Source organism: Dermacentor variabilis, chromosome 1, assembly GCF_050947875.1.
Source record: "Dermacentor variabilis isolate Ectoservices chromosome 1, ASM5094787v1, whole genome shotgun sequence".
In the NCBI taxonomy this organism is placed as follows: Eukaryota; Metazoa; Arthropoda; class Arachnida; order Ixodida; family Ixodidae; genus Dermacentor; species Dermacentor variabilis.
The window spans coordinates 179,893,766-179,910,811 of record NC_134568.1 but is presented as its reverse complement, the minus strand read 5'-3'; the positions used below and the strand labels follow the sequence as shown (position 1 = coordinate 179,910,811).

Below are 17,046 nucleotides of genomic sequence, written 5' to 3'. Positions count from 1 at the left end.
AGCTGTTATACACTTTCCTTTTGAGGGATAGTGGCAACCTGCTGTTCATGATTTGAGAATGCCTGCCAAACGCACCCCAGCCCATTCTTATTCTGGTTATTTCAGTCTCATGATCCGGATCCTTGGTCACTACCTGCCCTAAGTAGACGTATTCCCTTACCACTTCCAGTGCTTCGCTACCTGTCGTAAACTGCTGTCCTCTTCCGAGACTGTTAAACAATACTTTAGTTTTCTGCAGATTAATTTTCAGACCCACCCTTCTGGTTTGCCTCTCCAGGTCAGTGAGCATGCATTGCAATTGGTCTCCTGAGTTACTAAGCAAGGCAATATCATCAGCGAATCGCAAGTTGCTAAGGTATTCTCCATCAACTTTTATCCCCAATTCTTCCCACTCCAGGCCTCTGAATACCTCCTGTAAACATGCTGTGAATAGCATTGGAGATATCGTATCTCCCTGTCTGACGCCTTTCTTTATAGGGATTTTGTTGCTTTCTTTGTGGAGGACTACGGTGGCTGTGGAGCCGCTATAGATATCTTCCAGTATCTTTACATATGGCTCATCTACACCCTGATTCCGTAATGCCGCCATGACTGCTGAGGTTTCGACTGAATCAAACGCTTCCTCGTAATCAATGAAAGCTATATATAAGGGTTGGTTATATTCTGCACATTTCTCTAGCACTTGATTGATAGTGTGAATATGGTCTATTGTTGAGTAGCCTTTACGGAATCCTGCCTGGTCCTTTGGTTGACAGAAGTCTAAGGCGTTCCTGATTCTATTTGCGATTACCTTAGTAAATACTTTGTAGGCAACTGACAGTAAGCTGATCGGTCTATAATTTTTCAAGTCTTCGGCGTCCCCTTTCTTATGGATTAGGATTATGTTAGCGTTCTTCCAAGATTCCGGTACGCTCGAGGTTATGAGGCATTGCGTATATATACCGGGTGGCCAGTTTCTCTAGAACAATCTGACCACCATCCTTCAACAAATCTGCTGTTACCTGATCCTCCCCAGCTGCCTTCCCCCTTTGCATAGCTCCTAAGGCTTTCTTTACTTCTTCTGGCGTTACCTGTGGGATTTCGAATTCCTCTAGGCTATTCTCTCTTCCACTATCGTCGTGGGTGCCACTGGTATTGTATAAATCTCTATAGAACTCCTCAGCCACTTGAACTATCTCATCCATATTAGTAACGATATTGCCGGCTTTGTCTCTTAACGCACACATCTAATTCTTGCCTATTCCTAGCTTCTTCTTCACTGTTTTTAGGCTTCCTCCGTTCCTGAGAGCCTGTTCAATTCTATCCATATTATAGTTCCTGATGTCTGCTGTCTTACGCTTGTTGATTAACTTAGAAAGTTCTGCCAGTTCTATTCTAGCTGTAGGGTTAGAGGCTTTCATACATTGGCGTTTCTTGATCAGATCTTTCGTCTCCTGCGATAGCTTACTGGTTTCCTGTCTAACGGTGTTACCACCGACTTCTATTGCGCACTCCTTAATGATGCCCATGAGATAGTCGTTCATTGCTTCAACACTAAGGTCCTCTTCCTGAGTTAAAGCCGAATACCTGTTCTGTAGCTTGATCAGGAATTCCTCTAGTTTCCCTCTTACGGCTAACTCATTGATTGGCTTCTTGTGTACCAGTTTCTTCCGTTCCCTCCTCAAGTCTAGGCTAATTCGAGTTCTTACCATCCTATGGTCACTGCAGCGTACCTTGCCGAGCACGTCTACATCTTGTATGATGCCAGGGTTCGCGCAGAGTATGAAGTCGATTTTATTTCCAGTCTCACCATTCGGGCTCCTCCACGTCCACTTTCGACTAACCCGCTTGCGGAAAAAGGTGTTCATTATCCGCATATTATTCTGTTCTGCAAACTCTACTAATAATTCTCCTCTGCTATTCTTAGAGCCTATGCCATATTCCCCCACTGACTTGTCTCCAGCCTGCTTCTTGCCTACCCTGGCATTGAAGTCGCCCATCAGTATAGTGTATTTTGTTTTGACTTTACCCATCGCCGATTCCACGTCTTCATAAAAGCTTTCGACTTCCTGGTCATCATGACTGCATGTAGGGGCATAGACTTGTACCACCTTCAATTTGTACCTCTTATTAAGTTTCACAACAAGACCTGCCACCCTCTCGTTAATGCTATAGAATTCCTGTATGTTACCAGCTATTTCCTTATTAATCAGCAATCCGACTCCTAGTTCTCGTCTCTCCGCTAAGCCCCGGTAACACAGTACATGACCGCTTTTTAGCACTGTATATGCTTCTTTTGTCCTCCTAACCTCACTGAGCCCTATTATATCCCATTTACTACCCTCTAATTCCTCCAATAACACTGCTAGACTCGCCTCACTAGATAGCGTTCTTACGTTAAACGTTGCCAGGTTCAGATTCCAATGGCGGCCTGTAGGGCACGTTAAATAGCCTCCGAACCAAGCATTGATTTCCTGCTGAAAGTTGCCTGGTTGTTTTTTCCAAGAAAAAAACCCGCTATGTACGCGAAATATAAAATATATGCGCGCTAGCGCGCCGCTATTCAAGCGCCGCCAAGCAACCTTTAAAAGGTATACGGCTGCATTCGTTTATCACCACATCGTACAAGGCTTCGTCATGTAGGATGGCTTGACAGGTTTCGCGACCTAACTAGCATGGTGCGATAAGCGTCAGCATCTGAGGACGCAAGAATGTTGAGCTCGATCATGAGGCACTCGGGATAGCTTTAACCTTCGCTTATGATGAAACAAAGATACAAAAGAAATTCAACCAATGTTAAAAGAAACAGTGCGCAAAAGAGCACGGAAAAAGAAAAAATGCAGCTCTCGGAAGAACAGAAAAGAATTACGCAGAAGTATATTTCAATAAAAAATAAACCAAAAGCGCGTAAAGCGTCTCAGCCTCCCACAAAGAAACAGCCAAAGGTGTAACTGGTTTAGCCATTTACCCTTTCTGCCTCTTGAACTCCGGAAAAGAGGCAAAACAAAGCAGTTTTTTGCCTATGTCTATCTTTGTCGCAAGCTTTTCTTTATGTAAGGATAGGCTGACATCATGAAGGTGCGTTAAATAGTCACGTTTTACACCAGTTCTGAGTGGTGATTTTCCACTGCCACTTATAGCACGTGCTCAAACAGGAGACCGTCTGAAGCAATACAGTATACTTGCTTCTTTCCAAAACTTGTGCTGTTGCAGCTTCGACCAACGACGTTGGAATCTCGTGGCAGACTGCTTTTTTTCGCCTTTAGGGCGCCGAGTGTGGTAGCTTCGCTGCTATACACGCGATCTTTCACGTAGCACCACAAGAAGAAGTCCAGCTGTGTCATGTCCGGCGACCTTGCAGGCCAGGGTCCGTGCCGGCCAATCCACTGTCCAGGAAAAAGCTTGTCGAGCCACGCTCAAGACTACTACTATGCGCAGGAGCACTGTCGTGTTGAAACGAGATGTTCCGAAAATGCGCAAGTGGAAAATTTTAACAGACGTCGTTCACGGAGCCCTCGAGGATGTAGTCGACGTTACGTTACGTCGTTAGTACGTGTGTTGTCAAAAAAGATGGGTCTGGTGATGTTGCCATCAAAAATACCGCACCTCACATTAAATGACCACTTGTATTGGTGTCGTGCTTTTGTCAGCCGGTGAAGATTCCTATCACTCCAGTAGTGCGCGTTGTGAAGATTAACTTGTGCGTTTCTGGAGAAATTAGCCTCATCCGTCCAAAGCACGCTAGGGAGAAAGTCTGGTTCTTCACATTTCGTGAAAATTCAACTAGCAAAGTCGTCTGTTTTCAAAATCTCGGTCGTCACGTTTTTCATGAAGATGTACATGGTACGGGTGCATGTAACCTTTTTTTTAATCCTCCACACTGATGACCTTGAGGTTCCGGCCCCCGCACTGGCGTCGCGCACACTACCGTGAGCGTTAGCAGCAAAGACTGCTAAAACATCTGTTTCCGCTTCTTGAGCTGCCATCGCAGTCCTGTGTCACTTTTTTGTGAAGCTACCCATCTCGCAAAGACTTCGTACGTTGTAAGTATTGTTGATGGACTATAGGGCGTCCTCCACAATGCCACATCCGGAATAGCTTGACTGCCTTCCTATTGTCGCCGTGCGCCGCCCCCAGAGCCAGGATCATTTTAGCCTTCGGATCGTTCGTGAAGGGCACAACTGTCTTTTTGAAGAGCAGGTCACTGGCGTGGTATCGTTGACATCTCCCGTTATTATATACGCACTGACACGCCAAGCAAAAATTATTTACGCAATCGACAACAACGTATGCTGGCCTTATAGATCCGCCGAAACGTATTAGATGGACATAGCCTGCACAAGGTTTGTTTCTATTGCTAAAGGGAACAAAATGAACATACATTCCGGACGCGCCTATCTACAGAACAAGATGAGTGGACGAAATTACAGTCCAAAGTGCGCCGTCACGGTCTCCCGGCTTCTAAATCCCCCCTTCCGCCCCCCCCCCTGCGACTCCCCTAGGATCATCAATGCGTCAGCGGCGTGTTCTCTTGATGCCGCGACCATCACATAGCGTGAATCCCTGTATCGAGATGCCGCCACTAGAAAAGCCGTGTATTCCGTGTATCCGTGGCTATTCGCTTCGGAGCGCTTGAGTAGCGGCACGCGAGCGCGCATCTATTTGATATTTTGCATGTTTCGCTCGCTTTATTTTTTCTAAAAAAGGAAACAACGAGGCAAAGCTTAGCACGAAACAAATGCTTGATTCGGAGGTTATTTGAGGTACCCTACAATTTTGTCATTGATATTTTTGCGATTCAAGCAATGATTAAAAAGTTCGCTAATTAAAAGCAATTAATTAATACTTCGTGATGAGAAAAATACTAGCTGTAAGTACACACGACTAAGACTACTATGCAGTCGGTACGATTTCTCTAGAGCTCTTGCTTTTTTTATTTTAATCTTGGTCCAAGTTAACTGGGAAATCCAGTACACTTACGAATATTTAGACTGTGAGCGGAACGGCGTGAACACATCAGCGCGCGTAGAGTGGGGAGGCGATCCGGAGCAACACGGTTAAATCAGTATCCCTAGCACTGCCACTGCAAACCCTTATCAAACATGGTGATCCTTGCTTCTGAAGCCTCTTCGAGATGTAAATGAATGCATGAATGGGAATTCAAGTTGAAACGTTGAGTGACAGTTCATATGTCAATAGGTTTTGTAAAGAGTCCAATCGCAAGAGCTCCAAATTAAAGCCTCTTACCTTTGCCCGTGGTATGGTCTGTTGCAGGACCTTCACTGACGTTCTTCGCCTTCACCACCTTCCAACAAGCTCCATTTCTGCAGTTCATAGGCCATGCTGCACACTTTTCAAGTTGCTCGAAGTCGCAGACGGCATTTTTGTTCGAGCTACCTGCGGTAGAAATCAAACTACAATTACCGGTTGAAACCACCGTGCGTGCGCGCATTCTCACGTGTGTCCGTGTGTTGATACATAATTCTAGGTCTGCGGAGTTCAGCGACCGAGAGAACGAGATTTAGCATGCGTACGGACCGGTCAGCCTTGTCGTGTATCGGTGGCTTGGTAAATATTGCAGTCGAGCATACAAAACTGAAGTTATGGTAATACGCGCTAACAGATTCTCTTCACACATTCTTCAATCAATCAAAACCTTTATTTCAGTTATTTTTTTACATGGGAAAACTGGGTTTGATGAGAAAAAAGTAACTCTTGGCGACCACCTTGACAGGCCTCATCGACATTCTTGTCGGTATTCATTGATTTAGCTGGTAGTCCTTGCGAAAGCACTACCGGCGCTATCCACAGAATCAATCCTACCCTAAAATCGCAACTGAATGCCTGCAGGGGCAAGTGTGTTTTCACCTTCTTATGAACGCGGGTTTATGCTTCACAAAACAAAACAGAAAATTGAGGATCCATTCCAGTCTGTGAAGGTGGTTGACCAGCGAAGCTGTAGCACATCATACAAGGTTAGACAAGGGTACGTGTATTTATTTTCATCATTTGGTAATGGTAATATCTAGAGAGACTCCACAGTTACCTTGATTGTCCGCAAGAAAAGTAGAAAGATGCCTATCAAGAAAGGGTTCAGACAAGGAGACACAATCTTTCCAATGCTATTCACTGCATGCTTGGAAGAAGTATTCAAGCTATTAAATTGGGAAGGCTTAGGAGTAAGGATCAGCGGCGAATATCTCAGCAACCTTCGGTTTGCAGATGACATTGTCCTGTTCAGCAACACTGGGGGCGAGTTACAACAAGTTATTCAGGACCTTAACCGAGAGAGTGTAAGAATGGGGTTGAAGATTAATATGCAGAAAACAAAGATAATGATCAATAGCCTGGCAAGGAAAGAAGAGTGGCGGATCGCCAATCAGCCTCTAGAGTATGTGAAGGAATACGTTTACCTAGGACAATTACTCCCCGGGGACCCTGACCATGAGAAGCAAATATACAGAAGAATAAAAATGGGTTGCAGCGCATTCGGCAGACATTGTCAGATTCTGACTTGAAGCTTACCATTATCATTAAATAGAAAGGTGTACAATCAATGCATTCTACCGGCGCTGACATATGGGGCAGAAACTTGGAGACTGACAAAGTTAAGAACAAGTTAAAGACCGCGAGAAGAGAGATGGAACGAAGAATGTTAGGCATAAGGTAAAGAGACAGGAAGAGAGCGGTGTAGCTCAGAGAGCAAATGGGGATAGCCGATATTCGAATTGACATTAAGAGAAAAAAAAATGGAGTGGGCAGGTCATGTAATGCGTAGATTAGATAACAGGCGGAACATTAGGGTTGCAGAATGGGTGCCAAGAGAAGAAACGCGCAGTCGAGGACGGCAGAAGACTAGGTGGGGGAATGAAATTAAGAAATTCGCAGGCGCTAGTTGGAATCGGTTGGCGCAGGAGTGGGGTAATTGGAGATCCCAGAAAGAGGCCTTCGTCTTGCAGTGGACATAACATAGGCTGACAATGATGACGATGATCATGATGATGATAGCTTTGGGATTATACTGTGGTATACGCTGATTAGTTCAGTTACAACCTTAGACAGATTCTTGGCCAAAGTTAAATCTATACACGACCGCTGTTGAGTAGTTGAGTGACTTGGATTAGTGTGCAGGGAAAACACGAGGAACGCGGGAGATTGAAATTCAAGACGATGAGCAAAACGAGAACAAGGTAAAAGCGGGAGCCAACATTTCGACAAGTGGACTTGTCTTTTTCAAGGTGACATATTCTTTCCTCGGCACAGTATATATAAGTAGGGTTCGTCTAAAGGGGAGAGGGGGTAAGGCGGGTGGGTGCTGCAACGACCGAAGGTGTCTTAGCGGCGAAGGTGTAGAATTACGAATAAAGGAGTGGTGTGCACAAGGCCGGTCACACGGCCGTGTGTCAGCTGGCGTGTCAACGGCCGTGTGCACAGAGCCCCTCTATTATCTGCTTCGCTGGAGTTCGTAGGCTATCGTATCTCGGAAATAGATAATTAAAATAGCGACAGAAAACAGGGCTCCGGAATTTGTTTAATTTCTGAAATGGAACAAATACATAAATAAAACAAAAAGGAAAGAAAGGGAAAAAAAGCAACAATTAGGCAACGAAACTAAGTGTTGTTGCCTATAGCTTGAAATTTAGCATAGTAAATGGATTCTAAATCTCCCTTTGAAACGTTTATGCCTATTGGTTGCAATGTCTTGAACTTATAGATGAAGCATGATTCTCTGTATTTTCTTTCTCGTTCAGAACTGAATTTCGACTGTAGGATCTAGAGTTTAAGTTCATCAAAATTATGACCTGGTTGGTTGAAATGCTCGGCGACGGCTGCGGGAAACTTCTTAGCTGTGTCCGCGCGATGTCCGTTTAATCTGACGTTCATTTATTGTCGCGTTTCACCGATATATTGTTTCTTACAGAAGGAACATTCAAGCATGAAAATCACATCCGAACTTGTACAAGTAAACCTAGTTTTCACTTCGTGTGTATAACTATTTGCGGTTAACCTCCTAAGACCCCTTGTACAATATATTGCACATACCTTATTATTATATTTTCGGAATTCACCCTCAAGCGATTATTCAAAACATTCATTCTGGGTTTGATGCCCGGTGCATGCGTAGCTGTAAAGAAGTGGTTTATTTATATTCTTGCCAACCGCTTACATGAAATTTGACGCTGAATTGATCTAGACCTCTCTGTTGTCACGGATGGTAGAAATCAACCTTAAAGTGTGTTTCGAATTCTTTGAGATTGCGTGAAAATCCACGATGCAGTAGCAACATGGAAATGTACCACTCGTAGTTCCATCTTCATATCTCCGTTTAGGCAATTAAATGCAGTTTTTACCATAACAGACATTTGCAGATGGTTACTACTTCCATGTATATTGGGTTGTATTTTGTAGGATATTGTTTATGTTTGGGAAAGCATTAGAATATTTTGTTATAAAGGCTGGCGGTCTGTCAGATTCTGGTGTAGGCTGTTTCTTATAGGTAATTTCGACTGCCTCTCCAATCTTGACGCGACATCATAAGCTCTGTCGCGAGCAACTTGTAGACAGTTTCTTATGCTAGCTTTGTTTTAAGGTCATTTAAGTGGTGGATATAATCGCTATCTTCGCTGCATATTCTTCTTATTCGTTTCGCTTCTCCGACAAAAATTCCTTGCTTGCAGTGTCGCGGGTGATAACTGTTGTAGTCTAAATATTGGTGGTTATCCGTATATGCTTCCGGTAAAGTGTCCTTCTCAGTATTTCGTTTTCTATGTAGATTGTCGTGTCGAGGAAGTTGGTTTGACTAGGAGAGGAGTAGGCAGTAAATTTAATACTCGGGTGAAAGCGATTGAAATGGCTAATTAAGTCGATCAGCGCGCTTGTGCCATGTTCCCATATAATAAATATGTCGTCAGTTTAACGCAGATAGGTGCGGGTTTTTAAAGGGTAAGATTTCAACAGGTCTGCCTCAAGCTGTCCCATGAAAATGTTCGCATACGTCGGAGCGATTGGTGTTCCCATGCTAGTGCCGAAAGTATGCAGGTAGGGAACAGCATTGAAATCGACATAGTTGAGCGTGAGAACTAACCTAAGGAGTGGCAGATACGCTTCAGGAGCGTGCGCTTGGGGATTGACTGCGAGAGATTTCGATACGGTTTCAATTCCTTCAATCATGGGTATGTTAGTGTAAAGGGCAGAAACATCCAAAGTGACTGCAGTAGCGCGGTCAGAAAGATTTGGTTTGCGTTGATGCCGTCGACGATTCGAAGGATGTGCGGCGTGTCTTGAACAGAAGTTGGGAGGGGGGTGGGGATGTTTGACAGGTGGTGATTTAAGAATTTATATAGTGACTCTGTAGGTGTGTTGTTATTAGACACTGTAGGCCGACCTGGGATTTCTGCTGTAAATATTTCTTCTACGGGAATTTTATGTATTTTAGGAAGAAGATAAAGGCGCCCTGCTTCTTTGTTCTTGGGCTTAATGAAGCGATATTCAGATTGCGTGATTAGTTCCCTGGGCAGGAGCTTTGCACAGTATTGCGCTTTGCACAGTATTGCTGTAGTCCGAAGTTGGGTTAGAGTAGAGTTTTCTGTAATGGGTGTGGTTGCTCAGTTATTTGGAGGCCTCATTCTTGTACTTTTCTACAGGTCAGATTACGATCCTGCCGCCTTTGCCTGCTGGTTTTATTGCAATATCATTTCTTTCCGCGAGTTCTTTAAGGATTTGGCGCTGAGCGGGAGACAAATTTTTGCGTTTCCGGCAACGCCTTGCTGACTCTAGAATTTCCTTTGAGATTGGCTTTATGTATAAATCCAGGTCTGGGCACTGTTAGGCTTCCGGTGTCCGCGTGCTAGGTGGTCTAAGACAGTCTCTATCTTGTTTTCCTACGTCTGGCCTATAAAAAAGAACTCCTTGAGGCGCATGCGTCTTGAAAACTCTGTTATATTTTTAAAGAGTTCGTATTCGTTTACTGCGTTGTTCATGGTACAAAGCGCTAGACCACATTACAGGAGATCAACTACATTGGGGCTTAGACTCTGGAATATGTCTACTACGTTGCTGCAGTGCTCTGGATGCTCGCTTATAGCGCTATCGGTGGAGCTATGTGCTGTAGGGGTTACATTAGTTTCCTTGGCTGGATCTGCAGCTCTAATACCCCCTTTTGTGCTGGTATTTATCTAGTAATTTTTCCTCCCTGGTTTCGACGAATTGTTCAAGTTCTCTTATTTTCCGTTATAGATAAATTTATGCTGTCGAGCTGATTAGTAATTATCGTAAGTTGTTCCATGCAGTGTTCTCCGAGAATATCAATTAAAGAGAGCGATGCGTTTTCTAGGACAGCATTCCACTTCAATAATAGCCTGGAGGGTAAAGAGCCGAGGGCACACCTAACCTTAATTATGAGGCCTTTTGGGATTTTCCTCTGTTTAATGCAGCTAGTACAAGTTTTTAGGTGAAATCTGTGAAAACAGGAGCACTGTTTTCTACCACTCCTTTTATTATCTCTTTCAGAGACACGATAGCCTACAAACTCCAACGAAGCAGATAATAGAGGGGTGCTGTGCACACGGCCGTTGACACTCCGGCTGACACACGGCCGCGTCGCCGGCCATGTGCGCACCACTGCTTTATTCGCAATTCTACACCCTCACCGCTAAGACACCTTCGGTCGTCGCCGCACCCACCCGCCTTACTCCCTCTCCTCTTTAGAGGAACCCTACCTATATATACTGTAGCCGAGGAAAGCATATGTCGCCTTGAAAAAGGCAAGTCCACTTGTCGAAACGTTCGCTCCAGCTTTTACCTTGTTCTCGTTTTGCTCATCGTCTTGAATCGGTGTGGCACTTCAAACCAAACTCTTCTAGCACGAACTGAGTGAACCATTTCGTGTCAGGTTTCGAAATGTCCACATTTGGAGTATCCAGCGATGATCACATGGGTAGTGTCAGCACGGCTAACCCATGCAAAGTGCGTGGTCACGAACTTCTCGATATCACACTTGGGTGATATTGGGCCCGTATATCTATATAGAGTGGATATCACAATTCCGTCTTTCGTTTGTACGGCACAGACATCCCCACAGCCGGTGGCATTGGCCTCTTGCGAGTCAAGGGCGAGTACATAAATTTTGTCCATTGCGTATATGGCAACGCCGTGATCCCATGTGCTGTTCACGAATGATTCCAGTGGACCCATCGACTTGAAACAATACATCTTGATTTATTATTATTATTATTATTATTATTATTATTATTATTATTGTTGTTGTTGTTGTTGTTGTTGTTGTTGTTGTTGTTGTTGTTGTTGTTGTTGTTGTTGTTGTTGTTGTTGTTGTTGTTGTTGTTGTTGTTGTTGTTGTTGTTGTTGTTGTTGTTGTTGTTGTTGTTGTTGAAGCCTACTTCACCTCCGCCGGCCCGGTATTGCACTATCTCCGGGATCGGTCCACGCTCATATTTTTGTTGTTGACGCATAAACACGAAAAATTCATGGAACCCCAACCATATACAGCTTCGCTGTAGAACAAAAAAGCGAAACTATGTAGGCTCAATGACGTGGAAATGAAAGAAAACAAACGTGGCAGAATGCGGAGCAGATATATACTGCACAAGACGTGGAAGGTTATTAACGCGATATATAGTGTTAAGGAGCCCGTGTCGTTGGACGCCGCCTCGGCAAAAAGAATTTCGAACCAAATTCCCAACCACGCATACCCAACCACTTCTCTACTACCAAAGTTGCTCATACCTTCTCTTTCACCATTTACAAAGTTATTCCTCTGAATTTTGAGAACGGTAGCCCAGAAACAAATGTACTGGAAAAACACCGACAGCGCATGTGCTTTATGATTTTTTTTACTCCTTTTGTTCTCGTTAGATTTACATTGCATCTGTTTATTATTTTTTAAGGGAAACTGAATGTCTGCAAATACATATGTCACCATGATTCAGAATCTTGTGGGCTTCTCTTTATATTCGTTATCGGTAGGTTTGGTTTCTACGATAAAACACATAATTGTTCCGTACAACACTCTGGAAGCTACGGGTACCTCGACCGATCAGGAAGGCAAACGCACCTAAAGGTGTTTGACCGAGCTGTGTTGGCCACGCAAGCATCAGCATTTGCAGGCCCGCCGTGGTTGCTCAGTGGCTATGGTGTTACGCTGCTGAGCACGAGGTCGCGGGATCGAATCCCGGCCACGGCGGCCGCATCACGATGGGGGCGGAAACACCAGTGTACTTAAATTTAGGTACACGTTAAACAACCCCAGGTGGTCGAAATTTCCGGAGTCCTCCACTACGGCGTGCCTCATAATCAAAAAGTGGTTTTGGCACGTAAAACCCCATTTTTCTTTATTTTTAGCATTTGCAGGCCGCGCAGCCTTGGCCCTGCTCCACAGTACTACTGAGACAAAGGGTATAGTATTGAAAAATTAAAGAATGCAGCCGCATTGCGTGCATTGAAATTCCAGATAACAAGACACTAGTTAATTTTTCTCTTCTTTTCTTTTCATTATTGCACTGTAGTTTTCTTCCTGTCATTCCTTGAAACAACGATCTCTGGCCGACGTACTTTCGGCCACATCGAAGTGGAATTATTTAAACTAGACAACCGCCGTATTCAACAAATTGTTCAGGATGTTTGGTTAAAGGCGCACTAAAGAGAAATACTAAATCAGTCTCGTGTGATAAGGTATTCATTAAAAACTCTATTTCCGTTAATTTCGCGGCAACAGGCTGATGGTAAGAATAGAAAATGAAGGTAAAATTTCCTTTTTTTTCCCTTTTTTTAAATTTCGCGCCGAAAAACCAGCACCGGGACGTCATTGTTACGTCCCGGTTTTGTAATTTTTCTTTTTTTTTCTAATTGTATCATTGTGGCTCAGTAAAAGTTCTTGAAACTTCCTAAGTTCAGTTTTTATCTCTTTTAAAATACAATATAGTCCCATTTTTTCATGATAAATATTTAAATAGGCGCTAGAAGACGCCGTCAATACGCATGAGGTCACGTTCACCTTGCAGAGTTGTCGCGAGGTGATAGAAGCCTATTTTACAGCTAAGCATTATGACAACTGCGTTACATGCCTAAGATTTGCTTGTCCCCCAAGAAGCTGGAGTCTAGAGTGATCCTAGACAGATGCGTTTAGTTCTGCTTAGCAGGGTGAGTTTAGACAACCACGGGACTATACTCTTGTCTGTATAGTGCTCGTACTTTGCGTGTGACTGCGCAATGTGTTGTGCCTTGGCTCTTTCTTCTTCCATATTTCTTCTGTTTCTCTTTATTTTTTATTTCCAGTGCAAGCGAGTGGGAGAGGTGTACCTTTGAGGAGACAATTGCTCGCCCGCTTGTCTTTCTCTTCGCGGGGCTTGTATATTTTTACAATAAATTCTGGGGTATTATGTGCCAAGGCCACGATTTGATTGTGAGGCACGCCGTAGTGGGGGTCTCTGAATTAATTTCGACCACTTGGTGTTCTTTAACGTACACCCAATGCAAGGGTGTTTTTGCATTTGTACTCCATCACAATGCAGTCGCCGCGGCAGGGATTCGATCCCGCGCTTTCGGACTTAGTAGCGCAACGCCATAGCCGCTACCCCACCACGGCGGGTTATATTTTTACATGATTACTAATATTTAATAATAGAATTATTTTAGCCTTTATTTTGTTATTGATCATTTTGCCCCTTCAGGCTTTTTCTTTATTTTTGTTTTATTATGACGTAGCTACTACCTCCTCCATGTACATACTTACTAGCAGAGATGGTTGCTTGCATGGCTTGTTTCTTATTGCCTGTTGCACATTCTTCGGGGTTGTATCTTGACTAGGCCTCTGGCTTCTTTATTAGAATTAATTTGTCTTCGTTATGGTTTTATTTAGCTCAGGCTGTTTCAGTGCTACTCAGCTTCTTTCTTCTGTTTTCGTTCTCGTGTAGTGCTCGTGCTTGGGGATAAAACATGGGTCATAAATTTGATTTGTTATGGTTATGTCAACCATGTGTTGTATTTCGCTGTGCGATAATTACTGATTTTCATTTTGGCTTGTTTCTTTTGTAGTTATAAAACGCAGTCGTTCGTCTGAAGGGCAAAAAAAGAAAGAAGTCAGTGCCATTCAACTGCGTGAATGTCGCTCCTCCACGATGTTGAGCCTCGGAAGATGACGAGGCACTAGGGGGTATACATACATGCCCATGTATCGTTGCAAAACACGGCACGACATCTTTTACTAACGAATCTCGGCCCGTAGAGCAAGCACGCACCTCACCGCACTCCGAGGGCCCACACTGCTTCACCGTAGCCAAAGCGATCGTGCGTTGGTCGTCGACCCGCAGTGCAGTAATGGTTGTGAGGTAACTCGAAAACCACAAGCGTTCACACACAACACAGGCCACACAAAATTAGTTCCGCACAAACGCCCTCCGAAACCTGCCGTTGCTCCGGTGAAACGTTCCAAGTATGCGGAATCGGGGCCACATGGCCGGTTCGCATTTCTTTCCGCCTCGCGGTCCTGGCGGGCAGCACGCTTATACGGGACCGCCACCACGGGAGAACGGTAAGAAAGGAAAGGAAATACGCAAGCGCTTTTATAGAACGCCGACAAGAGAGGGTGGTGCGAACGTAGACATGGCAAAGTGTAGTAGCTGTTCTTATCAGCTTAATATCTGATACGGGTTGTATTTGCCCCTCAGATATTAAACTTATTTTTGCAAGTTGGCGGAGTGCTTGAAGCCTGTTTCTCCTCCGCCGTGGGTCGGCCCGGTGTTGCACTATCTTCGGCATCTGACCACGTATGGGGAGGAATACTCGATCTACACGGCTCGATATACGTACGCAATTTTTCCAGAACCTAGCCATATACAGCTTCGCTGTAAAACGCTTTTCTGTGATAGCTACGTCCTTTAAATATGCATGGTGTGCTTTTTTTCAATAAAGATGGAGCTATACGCTCGTCTCTGTTGTTTCTTTGTCCTTTTTTTGTCCATGTTTCATTGCGCACTTTTTACTTGAAGCGCGTATTTAGTCTGTAGATTATTACCGACCCGTCTCCCTCTGAAACTAAAACCAAATCTAAAGTAATTGTTTTCCAAAAATTCACGCAGAAACACCTCTGGAAGTTTTTTTAAGTATGCGTAAGCATTGTGCCACTTGCTCATCTCCACGTAGCCCGGAGTCATTATCAATGTTATGAAACTTGATCCCACCAGTAAAAACGACAGCGCTGCGGCGACACGAACTGCTGCCGGCAGCGGCTCAAGGTGAATTAATGACGCAAGCAAACTACTGCAGGTGGCGGCGCCAGATGCGCTTATGACGTTCCGATCATTATAAGTCGTTATCACTCTTTAGCGCCTTATCCATCTGCATCGAACCATTATCAACAGTGATCAACCGTACTCTGGGGGCGGCTGCGTATGGCGCGGCAGCGCAGGCTTGTGTTCTCGCCGCTTACTTCGCGTTGAAGCGAGACGCGCGGGCCATATATCTTGAAAGTGATCTGCGGTGGGGACGCAGTGAGCTGAGTGCTGATAGCTTCGTGTGCGCTGTGTTCTTGCCGCATAGTTCGCTTTGAAGTGTGAGGCAGCACGAAAGTGAATTCGCTCCCTTTGGGCCCTGTCTTGAAAGCGATCGTCTTACGTGACACGCGGACGGGTTTCCTCGTTGGGTGGGCATAGAAATGCTTCCGCATATAAAATAGAACTGGGCAGGCCATGTAATACGTAGGGCAGATAACCGGTGGACCATTAGAGTTACAGAATGGGTGCCAAAGGAATCGCAGTTGAGAACGGCATAAATTTAGGTGGGGTGATGAAATTAGTAAATTTGCAGGCGCAAGTCGAAATCAGCTAGCGCAAGCAGGGTCAATAGGCGATCACTGGGGGAGGCCTTCGTCCTGCAGTGTACGTAAATATATGATGATGATGATGATGATGATGATGAGAGCGTACTTGGCAGCAACATAGGGACTATTGGTTATGTATTCATGTGAGGTCACGTGGCATGTTAAGTTCTTTAACTGCGATGTTTCACCACTGTTTGTCAAATCATACAAAAGCATTTTTATCTTCGCAAATGCTATCGCAAATAATTTCTATGCCGATTTAAAGATGTGTGTGTATAAAACCGCACTTATATCATTTTATGACGCAATCTTTACATCGGTGCCACAACCTCGCTCCAGACAATAGGTGGTTCCTTTCATTTCTGTGGTTGATATTACGTGATATTTTTATTGTATATGACCATATCATTCTGTTGTATGCTTTGGTGTTATGTTGCTTATGTTACCTGTAATTCGCCTTTACATATTCATGCATGTTGTATTGGAGTTTATAATTATAACACAAGCCATATCTTTGTCTGATGGTATGGGAAGCCGGACCAGCGTCAAGCAGTGGTTGTTTGGCGTTTTCTGTCTCCCCAAACACATAGCATTAGCCCAAGTTGGACACAAACAGGAAAACAGAGGAGAATATCAGATACGCTTAATTATCTTAGAGTCCGATATCCAATCGCTGCGCATTTGGCATGTTACACGTCCGCGTGTTGGAGCCTAAATTCGGTCGTTTTCATAAAAGCAGACGAGCCTGAAGCCACAAACATGCGTTCTGTTTGTTTCGACTCTATCACATTCAATTTCAAGCTAATGGTAAGCACTTGTTTTGAACCAACATATACCAATGCCAAAGAAGCCCGCTAAGTTTAAACCGCAATCAGCCATCTAAGCGTCAGCAATATTTATTTTACTTGAAGTACCGAGAAAACTCCATACGAGAGGACGGAGTACATTGTTCTTTTAAAAAATCAGGTAACGATTTGCTATTAACTGGTGCGGTGAGAACGAACAAAGAAGATAACTATGTTATTCTGCTATCATCACGTAGTTTGGAGAACCGGGCTCTGTGGATAAGGTAGCTTCCAACGCAATAACAAAGATTGTAAGATGCTATAGGTTATCAGCGACTGACAGAAAACGGGTATGATGGGCTGAGTGTAGTGACCTTTTGGTCATCACTACAGCCCGTTCGTATGACAATGTTATCAGAAAGGAAATTCCCTAAAGCTGTTAGGTGGGAA

The 17,046-nt window shown here is 44.2% G+C and overlaps 1 protein-coding gene and 1 pseudogene across 1 annotated transcript in view; one reads left to right on the top strand and one right to left on the bottom strand.

The window, feature by feature from the left end:
- Window positions 1-17,046, bottom strand: part of LOC142588573 (MAM and LDL-receptor class A domain-containing protein 1-like) — a 273,168-nt gene that overhangs the window by 236,659 nt on the left and 19,463 nt on the right. The window contains exon 2 of the mRNA XM_075700413.1: window positions 5,227-5,376. Within this exon, the coding sequence (XP_075556528.1) occupies window positions 5,227-5,376 (150 nt within the window). The remainder of the gene's footprint in view (window positions 1-5,226; window positions 5,377-17,046) is intronic.
- Window positions 14,592-14,764, top strand: LOC142567565 (U2 spliceosomal RNA; annotated as a pseudogene).